We start from the raw sequence: 14,563 nt of genomic DNA on the forward strand, positions 1-14,563 counted from the left end.
GTATCCTTGATTCAAATAAAAAAATCAAAGTTTAAAGTTCAATATTTAATTATTAAATATTTGCACCACCAGTTAGATGTTACTATAATATACACTGAAAATTGAAAAGTGTTTCATTCATCCAATTTAAAAAAAAATTAAGGTAATTATTCACATCTATATTTTTTTACTTAAAGGGCACCTATTATGCCCCTTTTTACAAGATATAATAATGGTCTTGGGTGTCCCCAGAATGTATTTGTGAAGTTTCAGCACAAAATACCCCACAGTTAATTTATTATAACCATTTGAAAATGTCATTTTTGGGGCCTGTTTTAAAAAGAGCTGTTTTGGTGTGTACCACCTTAAATATAAATGAGCTGCATATCCCCGCCCTGCCTTTGGATGAGGGCGTAACTGGCACACCTATTACAATGAGCGATCGGTATCGGTAGAAGCAGAATGGCTGAGAGTGGGAGACCCGCTGTTTTGTATGGCATTCAGCCGTATATGTTTGAACCAGAATCAGACCCAGATGATGAAGAGACTCCGGCAGAAGAAACACAAATGAGAATGGAGCAGGACGTCTCTGAATGGTTGTTTGATACATTTATGTACTCATATTTTAATCCCGTCCCCTTTGCAATTATGGATGTGCAACACGCACTGTGATAACGTTCGCGCAATTTTTTTAAACTACAAACACAAATACTGTGATAACGTTTGCTAAGTACAAACGAAATTATATTTATGCGAGGGAACGATTGCGTCATGTTGACATTACTTGTCGTACAGGTGTTTATGTGCCAAATGTGAGAAGATGGCTACAGAACCAGAAAATATATGCTGCAGGGAGATAGAACAGGTATTAATTTATTTACACTTGTAATTGTTGCAAAAAATAATAAGTGACATAAAACTGTCATACGCTATTTGTTGTATCAAAGGTTACAAGACGGATGCAACAACTTCAAGTCACTCCATCATGTATGGTAGACCATCCCGGAATGGATCCAGTTTGTTTAAATGTGTTTTCGTTACAAAACGCTTTTAACATTTACAGGGCTGACTATGGTCCCCTGCGACTTCGTGGAGTACAACAGTGAGTGTTAATGATTAGCACATTTAAGAAAAAATGTCAATTTCTTCTAAATATTACAAATGTTTTTATGAATTTTTGATGAATTAATTTTTAGTCTAATATTTTCCCGGGTTATAAGGAAATTATAGTGAAAACAATACATATTATAGCTTTAAATAATTTCACAACAACTTGCATATACATTTTTTTATTTACATTATGTATAAAGACACTGAACTGTACAAATAAGTTTAGAAATTAAATAATTTTAATAAAAGGACATTCCTCCAAAAAAAATTGAACCATGATCAATTAAATATCAAATATTTCAACTCCAGACAACAAATGATAGATATTTGAAAGAAAAAAAACACAGAAGTTTTGAGAACGTGTCTATGTGTGTGTGTGCCTTAGTCGTTACAGATTTTTAGCTTATCGGAGTTTTGTGAGCTGGTGCTGGGGTTTCCTTGGACGAAAAGTTCGAGTTGTGATTCCATCCTGTGTGGTCCTGAGGATTCGAAGAGAGTTTCCTGATGCCCAGGGTAGTTATGTAGGTTTTCGACCACCTATTGATTAAACCGAGATACCCTACTAGAGATGGCCTCCTCCTTCTCTGGCCGGTCATACTCTGCGCACAATGCTGGTGGTATTGGTATCCTCAAAACATCATCCACATATGGTGCAGGATCCACAAAGACTTTATCAAATATGAGATCCAGCAGGTCATCCACATATTCTGTGCAATATAACATTTTATTTTATTTTAAATTAGTCAAATATTGAGTTTTCTAATAGCTTGTAAGAAATTATGCAAAAAAGATATGTACATTTGTAGTAAATTTGTTAAGTAAACTCATTTTATACATACTGAATGTTGCTTGTGTCTTTACTTCTCTGACCCGGTATTCTCCCTTCTTGGCCTTTGGAAAGGTCACTTTGAACACCGGTCGACCAGCTGCTGTCGTGGCTTGAGGACGCCCGGCATTCTCATTGTAATGTAGTGCAGCCAGGTATAGTCTGTAAGCAATAAATACGTTTTCAACATACAATGTCTACAGTGTATGTAAAAGTAAATTTATTTTTACAACAATAACATTACCTGCACAACATTCCCAGAAATGGAAAAACCACATTTTTTGGTGTAAACCGTAGTATTACACTGTGGAAAACCTCGATAGAAGAAGTCTGATAGTGTGGACTTAGCTTGGCAACATCCTTCACAATTCTCTTGTTGGAGAGAACTTTCTCCAACTTGAGATATGGCAGTGTTCCTAAATTATTGGAAGTGTTACTATAGTATGATATGTAATTTTAAATAAAAAAAGGCAAGCTATATGATCTGTATACATTTTTTAAAAGTAACTATTGCTTCTTTAGCCTACATACCAGCAGCTAGCCACTTTTTTGTGTCTCGACTTCTCCTTGTTCCATGTAGACATGCTGGAAAATTGCTGTCTTCATGTGTGTGCTTATTTTGCATGTGGTTTAGCATAGACATCCATTTAGCCACTCTTTCAGGTCCACTGCTTGATGATGCAGCAGTCCAATAGATGTGGTTTTTTATACTATGCAACCATTTACGTATTTTCTCACAACCCTTTAGCTTGCACACTTTTTCCAGCTGCTTTGAAATTCCTGGAGATTTCAATTAAATACAAACATGACAACACACAATAAGTAGAGCAATGTGTCATTACATATAATGTAATGGTGGTGTTTTATATATATATATATATATATATATATATATATATATATATATATATATATATATACATACATACATACATACATACATACACACAGTATATATATAAATAATCCGCTAACACATAATGATCCGCTAAAACTGTTTCAGCGCAATTATTAGTCTGTAAAAATTTAGAAAATGATATGATGGTAGTAAGGTTATTTACCTTTCTCAATGTGCCAGACATCATAGAATTGGTTGACATTGCGTTCCCTGAGGAATTTTTGTATTTGCGGATGTCGGTCAGTCACAATGCAGTCCAGAGTCACTCCATGAGCATCCAAAAAGTCAAGACCTCTCTTCAAACCTTCCTTTTCCATGTGGTAACTTCCTCCCACTTCATTACTCTGAAAATTGATTAAAATATAATTATTTTTTTGCGTTTAAAATAAAATATTCAAGTTTTCCAGGACATTGAATCAAAGGTTTCTGCTCATTTACCTGGACGAGTTGTACATCAACAACGGTGTTTGTCTCCAGGTCCATCATTGTGTAACTGCCATATTTGGCAGAGTGCCCTTCAAAAACAAAAATACATAATCTCTTATTACACAATGTGCCCTGTCTATAAGATAAAATTCTATATATTTTTTTCTTTATAAAAAAACAATGTAAATTTGTCCCACAATGTACCTGGTGAGTCAGCCCTCATATCTCCTCCAACAATGACCTTTTCCCTTTGAGCCAACAGCTGTAGCATCTCATCCTGCCAGTTTCTCCATTTGTAAACAATAGCAGGCTCAATGCACATTCGTGCATGACGACGAAAGGTGTCGTACTTGAAAAGATGTAACTTCATAGCTGCAAATATCTGACAACACATAGAGAAGAGTTGGTAAGCAGTAAATTAATAAATGAATAAACATAATTTTTTTTTACATTACACATTTTTAGTCTCATGTAACTGCAAAGCTATTGATTATTTCATTTACAAATACCTTTTCAATTGTGAAAAATGAAGCACCACTGAGATACACAGCAGCAGAAAGGTGAAGGTTTCCAGCTGGAGTACTGCCCAAAATCGGCTGACTGTTCCATTTCCGTGAGAACTGACAATGGTGGCAGAGTTGTTCAACACGTAGAAATGTTCCAATCCTTTGTGATCTTATATGACAGCTTCTATGACATACCGGGCACACATCAAACAGTTCCATGATGCAGGTCTCATAGACAATATATTTACAAATGTTTTGAATATGGCTGGATTCTTGAGCTCTGAAAAAAAAAAAAACATTAATTTACATAAGCACTACAGAAAAATTAGATATGCTATAATTAAAACAAACATTATTCTAAAATATAATATAAACTTACGACAAGTCTTTTGGCTCTGTTATTGATGTGTCTGCCTCTGCAGGATTAAATGTGACATCAGTCTCTTGTGATGTTAGTATTGAAGAGCATTCCTGCAGGATATCTTCATCTTCCTCAAGGTCCAGACAAGGTCTTTTTGATGAAGTCTTGAGGGGCGTGGAAGACGCAACAGCTGTATGAGAAACTAATTTTGTGCTAACATCAAAACTTGACAATGTTGTCTCTGTCTGGACACCTGGAATATATAATTCAGCAAAGATTCACTTTCTCTATCGTGGCTATTCAATTCAATTCAAATTTATTTGTATAGTACTTTTCACAATACATTGTTTTAAAGCAACTTTACAGAAAATGAATTTCGAAATGTGCATATAAAAATACAATTAGCTAATACAATTATATAATATTATATTGTATACTATATAATATAAATATAGTTAAAAACATAAACATACAGACACTCCTGTGGTGTGTTTGAAGCGTCCTCATTGACAGTTGTGTACCAACACTGCATAGCTTTGATGTTTCTGTCTGCACGCCAATATCCCTCGTTCTACAGCTTCGTGTCGATGTGCTGGCCTTTGTATAAACATAGCAATTTTGATGTCTTGTCTTTACAGAAAACATACACGGTTTTTAATACAATATCTTTAAAAAGTTATATACGTGTGGATACACACTTTACAAACAAGGTTTACATTATATACACAGTCAGATTTTCTACGACGACGACAACAGTTTTAGACTGGCATAAAGTTGGCTTGACGTTGGACGTTGGATATTCGCAAATCTAGGGACCGTCTCTAAAGTTACAGGAGAAACTACTATACACTTCTCTAACGTCAATAGCATGCAAGGAGAATGACTAACAGTCACGAAAACAACTTTTAACTGTTCATCCAGGTGTCAACTATAATGCACACCTTTTATATTTTTTGATAATTATTAAAATAAACTGTAAATCATGTGGAAAACAATTGCTACTTTTCATTACCGAATGGACTTAAATACAAATTGAAAGCTCAATAACATTTGAACAGAATGATTCACTTTCATAAAACATACTGTAAAGTGTTCATCTAGGTGTCAGCTATAATGCACACCTTTTATATTTTTCATAATTATTCAAATAGACTGTAAATCATGTGTAAAATATTGCTACTTTTCATTACCGAATGGGCTTAAATACAAATTTAAAGCTCAATAAAAATTGAACAGGATGACTCACTTTCATAAAACATACTGTAAAGTGTTCATCTAGGTGTCAGCTATAATGCACACATTTTATATTTTTCATAATTATTCAAATACACTGTAAATCATTTGTAAAATATTGTTATTTTTCATTACCGAATGGGCTCAAATGTAAAATATGCCATAACTTGAAGCTCAATAGAATTTGAACAGAATGACTCACATTCATAAAACATACTGTAAAGTGTTCAACTAGGTGTCAACTATAATCCACACCATTCAGATTTTTCATAATTATTCAAATAAACTGTTAATCATATGTAAAATATTGCTATTTTTCATTACTTACACTTCTCTAACGTCAATAGCATGCAAGGAGAATGACTAACAGTCACGAAAACAACTTTTAACTGTTCATCCAGGTGTCAACTATAATGCACACCTTTTATATTTTTTGATAATTATTAAAATAAACTGTAAATCTTGTGGAAAACAATTGCTACTTTTCATTACCGAATGGACTTAAATACAAATTGAAAGCTCAATAACATTTGAACAGAATGATTCACTTTCATAAAACATACTGTAAAGTGTTCATCTAGGTGTCAGCTATAATGCACACCTTTTATATTTTTCATAATTATTCAAATAGACTGTAAATCATGTGTAAAATATTGCTACTTTTCATTACCGAATGGGCTTAAATACAAATTTAAAGCTCAATAAAAATTGAACAGGATGACTCACTTTCATAAAACATACTGTAAAGTGTTCATCTAGGTGTCAGCTATAATGCACACATTTTATATTTTTCATAATTATTCAAATACACTGTAAATCATTTGTAAAATATTGTTATTTTTCATTACCGAATGGGCTCAAATGTAAAATATGCCATAACTTGAAGCTCAATAGAATTTGAACAGAATGACTCACATTCATAAAACATACTGTAAAGTGTTCAACTAGGTGTCAACTATAATCCACACCATTCAGATTTTTCATAATTATTCAAATAAACTGTTAATTATATGTAAAATATTGCTATTTTTCATTACCGAATGGGCTTAAATACAAATTTAAAGCTCAATAAAAATTGAACAGGATGACTCACTTTCATAAAACACACTGTAAAGTGTTCATCTAGGTGTCAGCTATAATGCACACCTTTTATATTTTTCATAATTATTCAAATAAACTGTTAATCATATGTAAAATATAGCTATTTTTCATTACCGAATGGGCTCAAATGTAAAATATGCCATAATTTAAAGCTCAATAGAATTTGAACCGAATGACTCACATTCATAAAACATACTGTAAGGTGTTCATTTAGGGAGTTGTAGCTGATTTCCCACGCATCCCTTGTCATTTGATGATAAACACATCCAAGCAGCATATGGAAGATGTGCGACTGAGAATGGCAGAGGAAATTCTGCAAGCCTCAGGTAATATATTTCTTGTACAGCTGTCATTTATAATACAACATATACTGTAAAGTGTAGATTTGAAAAACTTCTAGAAAACCATTCATTTTATAACACGCAATATCCTTTTTACATGAGGAATACAAGAGAAATACAATTTTTAGTAGTAAACATAGGGTCATGGACTACTATGCGTTATTTACATTATGTACCATTCGCCAACACAGCTAACATATAACCATGTTTTCAGTATTCAAGAGAGGACATTACTGTTCTGCTTGTGCTGCCTCAAAACCCCCTGGTGGAGGTGCAAAAATGGTTTGGGTGGGTAATACCATTCCTTATACAATTAATATGGTCATACTACATTGTTAACAACTGTGTGTGTGTGTCTGTGAGTGAGTGAGAGCATGAGAAAGAGAGAGAGAGAGAGAGACAGAGACAGAATTTTTTACTCTTGATTTACACATTTTTTTAAGAGCAGCATTCACTACCCAAATTCACGTTTCATTATTAGCATGGTTTTGCACAGCTTGTCAGTGAACAATGGCTCTGTGTAGTAAAAGCTGCTCTATGTGTATTTTTTTTTGCTTAACGTTATCTCAGAAACAACTTATCATTTTGACTGTTTTACGTTTTAAATTTGACAATTTGTCTGTCACGCGCAGCGCTTCCACAGCACATTCAAAGAAGGCCTTTCCTTGGTGTCACACTCTGAAAAAAAAAATGTTCTTGAAAAACAATGTTTTAACTTTAAACTGAGTGGAATAATGTCTCACTGATTTGTAACTTGCTATATTGTGACATGTTTTAAGGTTTAAAAATAGTTTAATTGCAATTTCAGAAACCTCACTCTGTAACTAGATACATGTAGGCCTTCAGAATTTTTCACAATGGAAAATTAAAATAAATATCATATTACATTGTTAAGATGCTCAATTGTACCATTTTTTTTAAATAATAATAAAAAAGTAATAGTAAAAATAAAATTAATAATTAGGACTGGGATTGTTTTGACCTTTAGGGAATGTTTTTTTCTGTGCCATTTTTAATTTTCATTTGATGCCATGTTCTATTGTTTTGTTTGTTGTTTGCATCGTTTAGATAACTGTTTGCTTTTAATTAATTTAATATATTAATTTATAAAATGGGTAGTTTCGGTCCTTGATTCTGATAGTTTGAGCCGCTTTTGAAGCTGTTGTAAATTATTCTACAAACATACACCTATGTTTACATCTGTGTGTCACTCCTCTTCACATCGTGCCTAACCACAGCCCTTAGCTGTTATAAATTTACAGTAAACCAAAGCTTCTTGTGGCTTATTGCCTTAAGTATTATTTGATGTGGCAATTAATTTGAAGCTTATACATAAGCTGTGCTTTACTGTGAATTTATAAATGCTTATACTGTATATGTACAGTATGTGTGTGTGTGTGTGTGTGTGTGTGTGTGTGTGTGTGTGTATATATATAATATTACTAATCAATTAGAAAAGATTATATATTTTATTATTTTCTTTTTTTTTCAGATCGAATGTCATCAATGCAAGAGGTGGTTCCATGTGACATGCATTCAAATGACAGAGGGCCAGTTTAACAGGGCTCGAAAGAGTGATTGGAAGTGCTGCCTATGCAAATAATTAAAAAATCCTGTGTAAATAATGTATTACAGTTGTTTTATGTAAAAGTTAAGGTATTTGTGGGAGTCTAGGGACTGGGGATGTTCCTGGGAAATATGAAAATATTGAAAAGATAATAATTGAACAATAAAAATGATGGAAGTATCATTGTTGTCATCATTGATGTTTCTTTCATTGTTGTTTAAAGAATACATCTGAAATATATTAATTGTACATTTTCAGCTGAAATTCTATTGAGTTTTCAATTTGTGTTTGAGCCTATTCGGTAATGAAAAGTAGCAATATTTTACACATGATTTAAAACTAATTGAATACTTGTGAAAAATTTGAATTGGTTGTGCATTATAGTAGACACCTAGATGAACACTTTACAGTATGTTTTATGAAAGTGAATCATCCTTTTCAAATTCTATTGAGCTTTAAATTTGTCTTTAAGTCCATTCAGTAGTGAAAAATAGCAATATTTTACACACAATTTACAGTCTAGTTGAATAATTATGAAAAATATAAAAGGTGTGCATTATAGCTGACACCTAGATGAACACTTTACAGTATGTTTTATGAATGTGAGTCATTCTGTTCAAATTCTATTGAGCTTTAAATTTGTATTTAAGCCCATTCGGTAATGAAAGTTACAGTAGCAATATTTGACATATGATTTAAAGTTTATTTGAATAATTATGAAAAATATAAAAGGTGTGCATTATAGCTGACACCTAGATGAACACTTTACAGTATGTTTTATGAAAGTGAGTCATTCTGTTCAATTTTTATTGAGCTTTAAATTTCTATTTAAGCCCATTCGGTAATGAAAAGTAGCAATATTTTACACATGATTTACAGTCTATTTGAATAATTATGAAAAATATAAAAGGTGTGCATTATAGCTGACACCTAGATGAACACTTTACAGTATGTTTTTATGAAAGTGAGTCATTCGGTTCAAATTCTATTGAGCTTTAAATTATGGCATATTTTACATATGAGCCCATTCGGTAATGAAAAATAGCAATATTTTACACATGATTTACAGTCTATTTGAATAATTATGAAAAATATAAAAGGTGTGCATTATAGCTGACACCTAGATAAACACTTTACAGTATGTTTTATGAAAGTGAGTCATCCTGTTCAATTTTTATTGAGCTTTAAATTTGTATTTAAGCCCATTCGGTAATGAAAAGTAGCAATATTTTACACATAATTTACAGTCTATTTGAATAATTATGAAAAATATAAAAGGTGTGCATTATAGCTGACACCTAGATGAACACTTTACAGTATGTTTTATGAATGTGAGTCATTCTGTTCAAATTCTATTGAGGTTCAAATTATGGCATATTTTACATTTGAGCCCATTCGGTAATGAAAAATAGCAATATTTTACATATGATTAACAGTTTATTTGAATAATTATGAAAAATCTGAATGGTGTGCATTATAGCTGACACCTAGATAAACACTTTACAGTATGTTTTATGAATGTGAGTCATTCTGTTCAAATTCTATTGAGCTTCAAATTATGGCATATTTTACATTTGAGCCCATTCGGTAATGAAAAATAGCAATTGTTTACATATGATTAACAGTTTATTTGAATAATAATGAAAAATCTGAATGGTGTGGCTTATAGTTGACACCTAAATGAACACCTTACAGTATGTTTTATGAATGTGAGTCATTCGGTTCAAATTCTATTGAGCTTTAAATTATGGCATATTTTACATTTGAGCCCATTCGGTAATGAAAAATAACAATATTTTACAAATGATTTACAGTCTATTTGAATAATTATGAAAAATATAAAAGGTGTGCATTATAGCTGACACCTAGATAAACACTTTACAGTATGTTTTATGAATGTGAGTCATTCTGTTCAAATTCTATTGAGCTTCAAATTATGGCATATTTTACATTTGAGCCCATTCGGTAATGAAAAATAGCAATTGTTTACATATGATTAACAGTTTATTTGAATAATTATGAAAAATCTGAATGGTGTGGCTTATAGTTGACACCTAAATGAACACCTTACAGTATGTTTTATGAATGTGAGTCATTCTGTTCAAATTCTATTGAGCTTTAAATTATGGCATATTTTACATTTGAGCCCATTCGGTAATGAAAAATAGCAATATTTTACATATGATTAACAGTTTATTTGAATAATTATGAAAAATCTGAATGGTGTGGATTATAGTTGACACCTAGTTGAACACTTTACAGTATGTTTTATGAATGTGAGTCATTCTGTTCAAATTCTATTGAGCTTCAAGTTATGGCATATTTTACATTTGAGCCCATTTGGTAATGAAAAATAACAATATTTTACACATGATTTACAGTCTATTTGAATAATTATGATAAATATAAAAGGTGTGCATTATAGCTGACACCTAGATGAACACTTTACAGTATGTTTTATGAAAGTGAGTCATCCTGTTCAATTTTTATTGAGCTTTAAATTTGTATTTAAGCCCATTCGGTAATGAAAAGTAGCAATATTTTACACATGATTTACAGTCTATTTGAATAATTATGAAAAATATAAAAGGTGTGCATTATAGCTGACACCTAGATGAACACTTTACAGTATGTTTTATGAATGTGAGTCATTCTGTTCAATTTTTATTGAGCTTTAAATTTGTATTTAAGCCCATTCGGTAATGAAAAGTAGCAATATTTTACACATAATTTACAGTCTATTTGAATAATAATGAAAAATATAAAAGGTGTGCATTATAGCTGACACCTAGATAAACACTTTACAGTATGGTTTATGAATGTGAGTCATTCCGTTCAAATTCTATTGAGCTTCAAATTATGGCATATTTTACATTTGAGCCCATTCGGTAATGAAAAATAGCAATATTTTACATATGATTTAAAGTTTATTTGAATAATTATGAAAAATCTGAATGGTGTGGCTTATAGTTGACACCTAAATGAACACCTTACAGTATGTTTTATGAATGTGAGTCATTCTGTTCAAATTCTATTGAGCTTTAAATTATGGCATATTTTACATTTGAGCCCATTCGGTAATGAAAAATAGCAATATTTTACATATGATTAACAGTTTATTTGAATAATTATGAAAAATCTGAATGGTGTGGATTATAGTTGACACCTAGTTGAACACTTTACAGTATGTTTTATGAAAGTGAGTCATTCTGTTCAAATTCTATTGAGCTTCAAGTTATGGCATATTTTACATTTGAGCCCATTCGGTAATGAAAAATAACAATATTTTACAAATGATTTACAGTCTATTTGAATAATTATGAAAAATATAAAAGGTGTGCATTATAGCTGACACCTAGATGAACACTTTACAGTATGTTTTATGAAAGTGAATCATTCTGTTCAAATGTTATTGAGCTTTCAATTTGTATTTAAGTCCATTCGGTAATGAAAAGTAGCAATTGTTTTCCACATGATTTACAGTTTATTTTAATAATTATCAAAAATATAAAAGGTGTGCATTATAGTTGACACCTGGATGAACAGTTAAAAGTTGTTTTCGTGACTGTTAGTCATTCTCCTTGCATGCTATTGACGTTAGAGAAGTGTATAGTAGTTTCTCGTGTAACTTTAGAGACGGTCCCTAGATTTGCGAATATCCAACGTCCAACGTCAAGCCAACTTTATGCCAGTCAACTACTGACGCATTTGTTATTGAACAGGCTGACATCGACTGAAATGACTATTTTCTAAAAAAACATGAAATACACTTACTTCTTTTGAAGGTGACGTTGCATCGCGAACAGTAGGCAACGATCCAGACTTGAGGATTAACTTTGAAGCAAGACCTGCTTTGAATTGACCCTCGTTCTCAAAACAGTCAGTCAAAAAATGATTCGCGCAAACATAAACGTATTTTGGAATTTTGAGTGGCGCCTTTCCTTCATAAATAAAATCCATCCACTGCGTTTTCAGTGGCTCTGATGTCGGAAGTAAGTGAAAACTACTATGTTCATTATTACATCCCACAACAGAACACTTATGTTTCTTAGGAGACATTACCGGCTGTCGTTGAAACAATGGAGGATGGTGTACTGATCACGGAGGGCGGGCTCTATGCCAAAACCAGATTGTCAATCAAACCACGTCGGTGGGGCTTAGCTCAATTCTACGTCACAGTGAGAGCAGTCTTAGAACAGGGCGTTTTGAGACAGTGCTCATGAATTATTGAGATTGTAAAAAAAAACACTAGGTGGATTTTTATCATTCTAGGGTGGTTTTGCTCACACACTGCCAACACACATGTATGGTCAAACACCATGTAAAAGTGAATTTTGCATAATAGGTGCCCTTTAAGCCAATAAATAAATAGCTAATAATTAGCTAATAAAAAAATAGCTAATAAATAAATAACTTTCCATTGCATGACCAATATATGCACAGAATAGAGACAATTTCTGTTTGTTCACTCTTGCAAGAATAATTTCAAGGGTCTGGCACAAACAAACAGCAGTTGATTTGTTTCATTCTGTTCTGGTAAGATGCTTAATCACAAATTATTTCCTGGCTGCTTATGGTCATAATTATGTGTTAAATTACTGTAAATGGACTTCATCCCAAAGGCTTTTTATGTTGTGCCAGGCAAGGCCATTTGAATTTATTATTTCTGTTCCCAAGAATTTTTCTGGTAGCTGTTGAAGTGATTTGTATTATATTGAATAGCCTGCTTTGAGGATCTAATTAGGTGTTTATATCTCAAAGAGTTATATAGGAAGGCAATGGACAGGCTATTGCCTTTTACGTTGATCTGTAATAAAAAATAATATTATTTAAAAAAAATATTTTTTTGTTAATAAGATTATATAATGATTTCAAAGTTAAAGAATTATTTTTCTATTATTATTATTAATATTCAGTAGTTAATCCTCTGTCTTGTGTCCTCTTTCTCTCCCATCAGTTTTGCTTTGATATTTTTAAACGGTGATCATTTTTGAGAGATCATTACCCAAAAATTTGAAGGGCCTGATGAAACTGCCGTCCAGCTGCTCCGTGATGTTATTTACCAACCCTTATTTGTGTCAGTTTTGATAACACAATGCAAGGAGGAAGATGAGGAGGTGGAAGAGGACGCAAGCTGACTTATGTGAGAGTGTAAGGAAAGAAGAGAAAGCAAACGCACAGAGGGGATTTGAAACATTTGAAATGTCTTGCAGGTGCTTTAAGTGACATTTGGTGACTAATGTGCCACAGGCCCACAAATGCAGAGACTAGTGCTTCCTTCTGGAACCTGCTTTGACTTCTTCAAATGAGAAGGGTTAAGCATAGAAAATGTCTAGCACACTAGGATTTTGACAGATTCATGGGGGACTAACAAGCCCAAGTGAATATTTTGTCATTAAGAACAGTGTCACAGTACACATTGTATCTTTACTATGAGATCAGAGTTAGATTTTCACACTTCTGGTAGGAAACAGCAATATTTTCTAATGTGCCTGAATGAGTCCTGATGAATTACAAAAGACTGCTCTGAAAAAGCACACTCACCCTTTTTTGTTAATGTTTCAATTACCTTATATTAATCTGATTGTCAAATAACCATTCAAACAAAATTATTCCCAGAGCTGGGACAAAGGTAATCATAACTTGTCAGCTCTCCTTTGTTAGCACCTGTCGTAATAAATGAAATAGTTCTGCTGAACTGTCATCACTTTTCTGCATTGATAGTAACAGAACACTTCTGGCAAATCCCCTACCAAGACCGTCCTGTCATATTAAAATAAAATAACAACTCCATTTGTGAGCTGTCATATATATATATATATATATATATATATATATATATATATATATATATATATATATATATATATATATATATATGGATGAAGGATTTGAAAGAGTGTTTATGTGCATGTTCAACTACATGTCTGCATGTGTTCGCTAACATGAAGTCGTGCCGCAGGGGAGGTGAATTAAGCAACCCATAAATAATCTGATGGGCAGCATTTGTTCCAAAAGTGCTAATACAAAGGGACAGACAGATAGATCTTAACCAGGGGTCTTCAACCTTTTGGTTGGTAGTATACAGTTCAGTGGCATATAGCAAGACTTTGCCATTTAGCTATGGCATATTTGTGTACCATATTTAGAGTCCTTTATGATGTTAATACTGCAGAGTCTTTAAAACAGTTGTTGTAGAGAGTCATATATTTACT

The 14,563-nt window shown here is 32.4% G+C and overlaps 2 protein-coding genes across 2 annotated transcripts; one reads left to right on the forward strand and one right to left on the reverse strand.

Annotated features, from left to right (window-relative positions):
* Positions 1 to 797: 797 nt before the first annotated feature.
* On the forward strand, positions 798 to 1,637 carry LOC113120724 (P2X purinoceptor 7-like). Its single transcript, XM_026290725.1, has 3 exons — positions 798 to 844; positions 927 to 1,081; positions 1,475 to 1,637. Exons 1-3 carry the CDS (start codon positions 800 to 802, stop codon positions 1,635 to 1,637), a joined length of 363 nt encoding a protein of 120 aa, XP_026146510.1. The 5' UTR covers positions 798 to 799.
* Positions 1,253 to 12,640, reverse strand: LOC113120723 (uncharacterized). Its single transcript, XM_026290724.1, has 11 exons — positions 12,123 to 12,640; positions 4,580 to 4,703; positions 4,125 to 4,359; positions 3,749 to 4,025; positions 3,444 to 3,621; positions 3,252 to 3,328; positions 2,977 to 3,157; positions 2,447 to 2,695; positions 2,160 to 2,331; positions 1,929 to 2,077; positions 1,253 to 1,796 (listed from the first exon to the last, which is right to left on the reverse strand). The coding sequence occupies exons 1-11, from the start codon at positions 12,405 to 12,407 to the stop codon at positions 1,627 to 1,629; spliced, it is 2,097 nt and encodes a 698-aa protein (XP_026146509.1). The 5' UTR covers positions 12,408 to 12,640; the 3' UTR covers positions 1,253 to 1,626.
* Positions 12,641 to 14,563: the final 1,923 nt, after the last annotated feature.

The sequence above is a fragment of the Carassius auratus genome, chromosome 20 (assembly GCF_003368295.1).
Source record: "Carassius auratus strain Wakin chromosome 20, ASM336829v1, whole genome shotgun sequence".
Lineage (NCBI taxonomy): Eukaryota > Metazoa > Chordata > Actinopteri > Cypriniformes > Cyprinidae > Carassius > Carassius auratus.

Excerpts from the sequence above, each read along its gene's own strand:
- LOC113120724 (XM_026290725.1), top strand. The coding sequence starts at position 800 with ATGGCTACAGAACCAGAAAATATATGCTGCAGGGAGATAGAACAG. Across the intron at positions 845-926 it reads GCTGCAGGGAGATAGAACAG|GTTACAAGACGGATGCAACA; the intron begins GTATTAATTTAT and ends GTTGTATCAAAG. Across the intron at positions 1,082-1,474 it reads CGACTTCGTGGAGTACAACA|TCGTTACAGATTTTTAGCTT; the intron begins GTGAGTGTTAAT and ends TGTGTGCCTTAG.
- LOC113120723 (XM_026290724.1), bottom strand. The coding sequence starts at position 12,407 with ATGTCTCCTAAGAAACATAAGTGTTCTGTTGTGGGATGTAATAATGAA. Across the intron at positions 4,360-4,579 it reads AACACACCACAGGAGTGTCT|GTGTCCAGACAGAGACAACA; the intron begins GTATGTTTATGT and ends TATATATTCCAG. Across the intron at positions 3,622-3,748 it reads CATTTTTCACAATTGAAAAG|ATATTTGCAGCTATGAAGTT; the intron begins GTATTTGTAAAT and ends ATGTGTTGTCAG.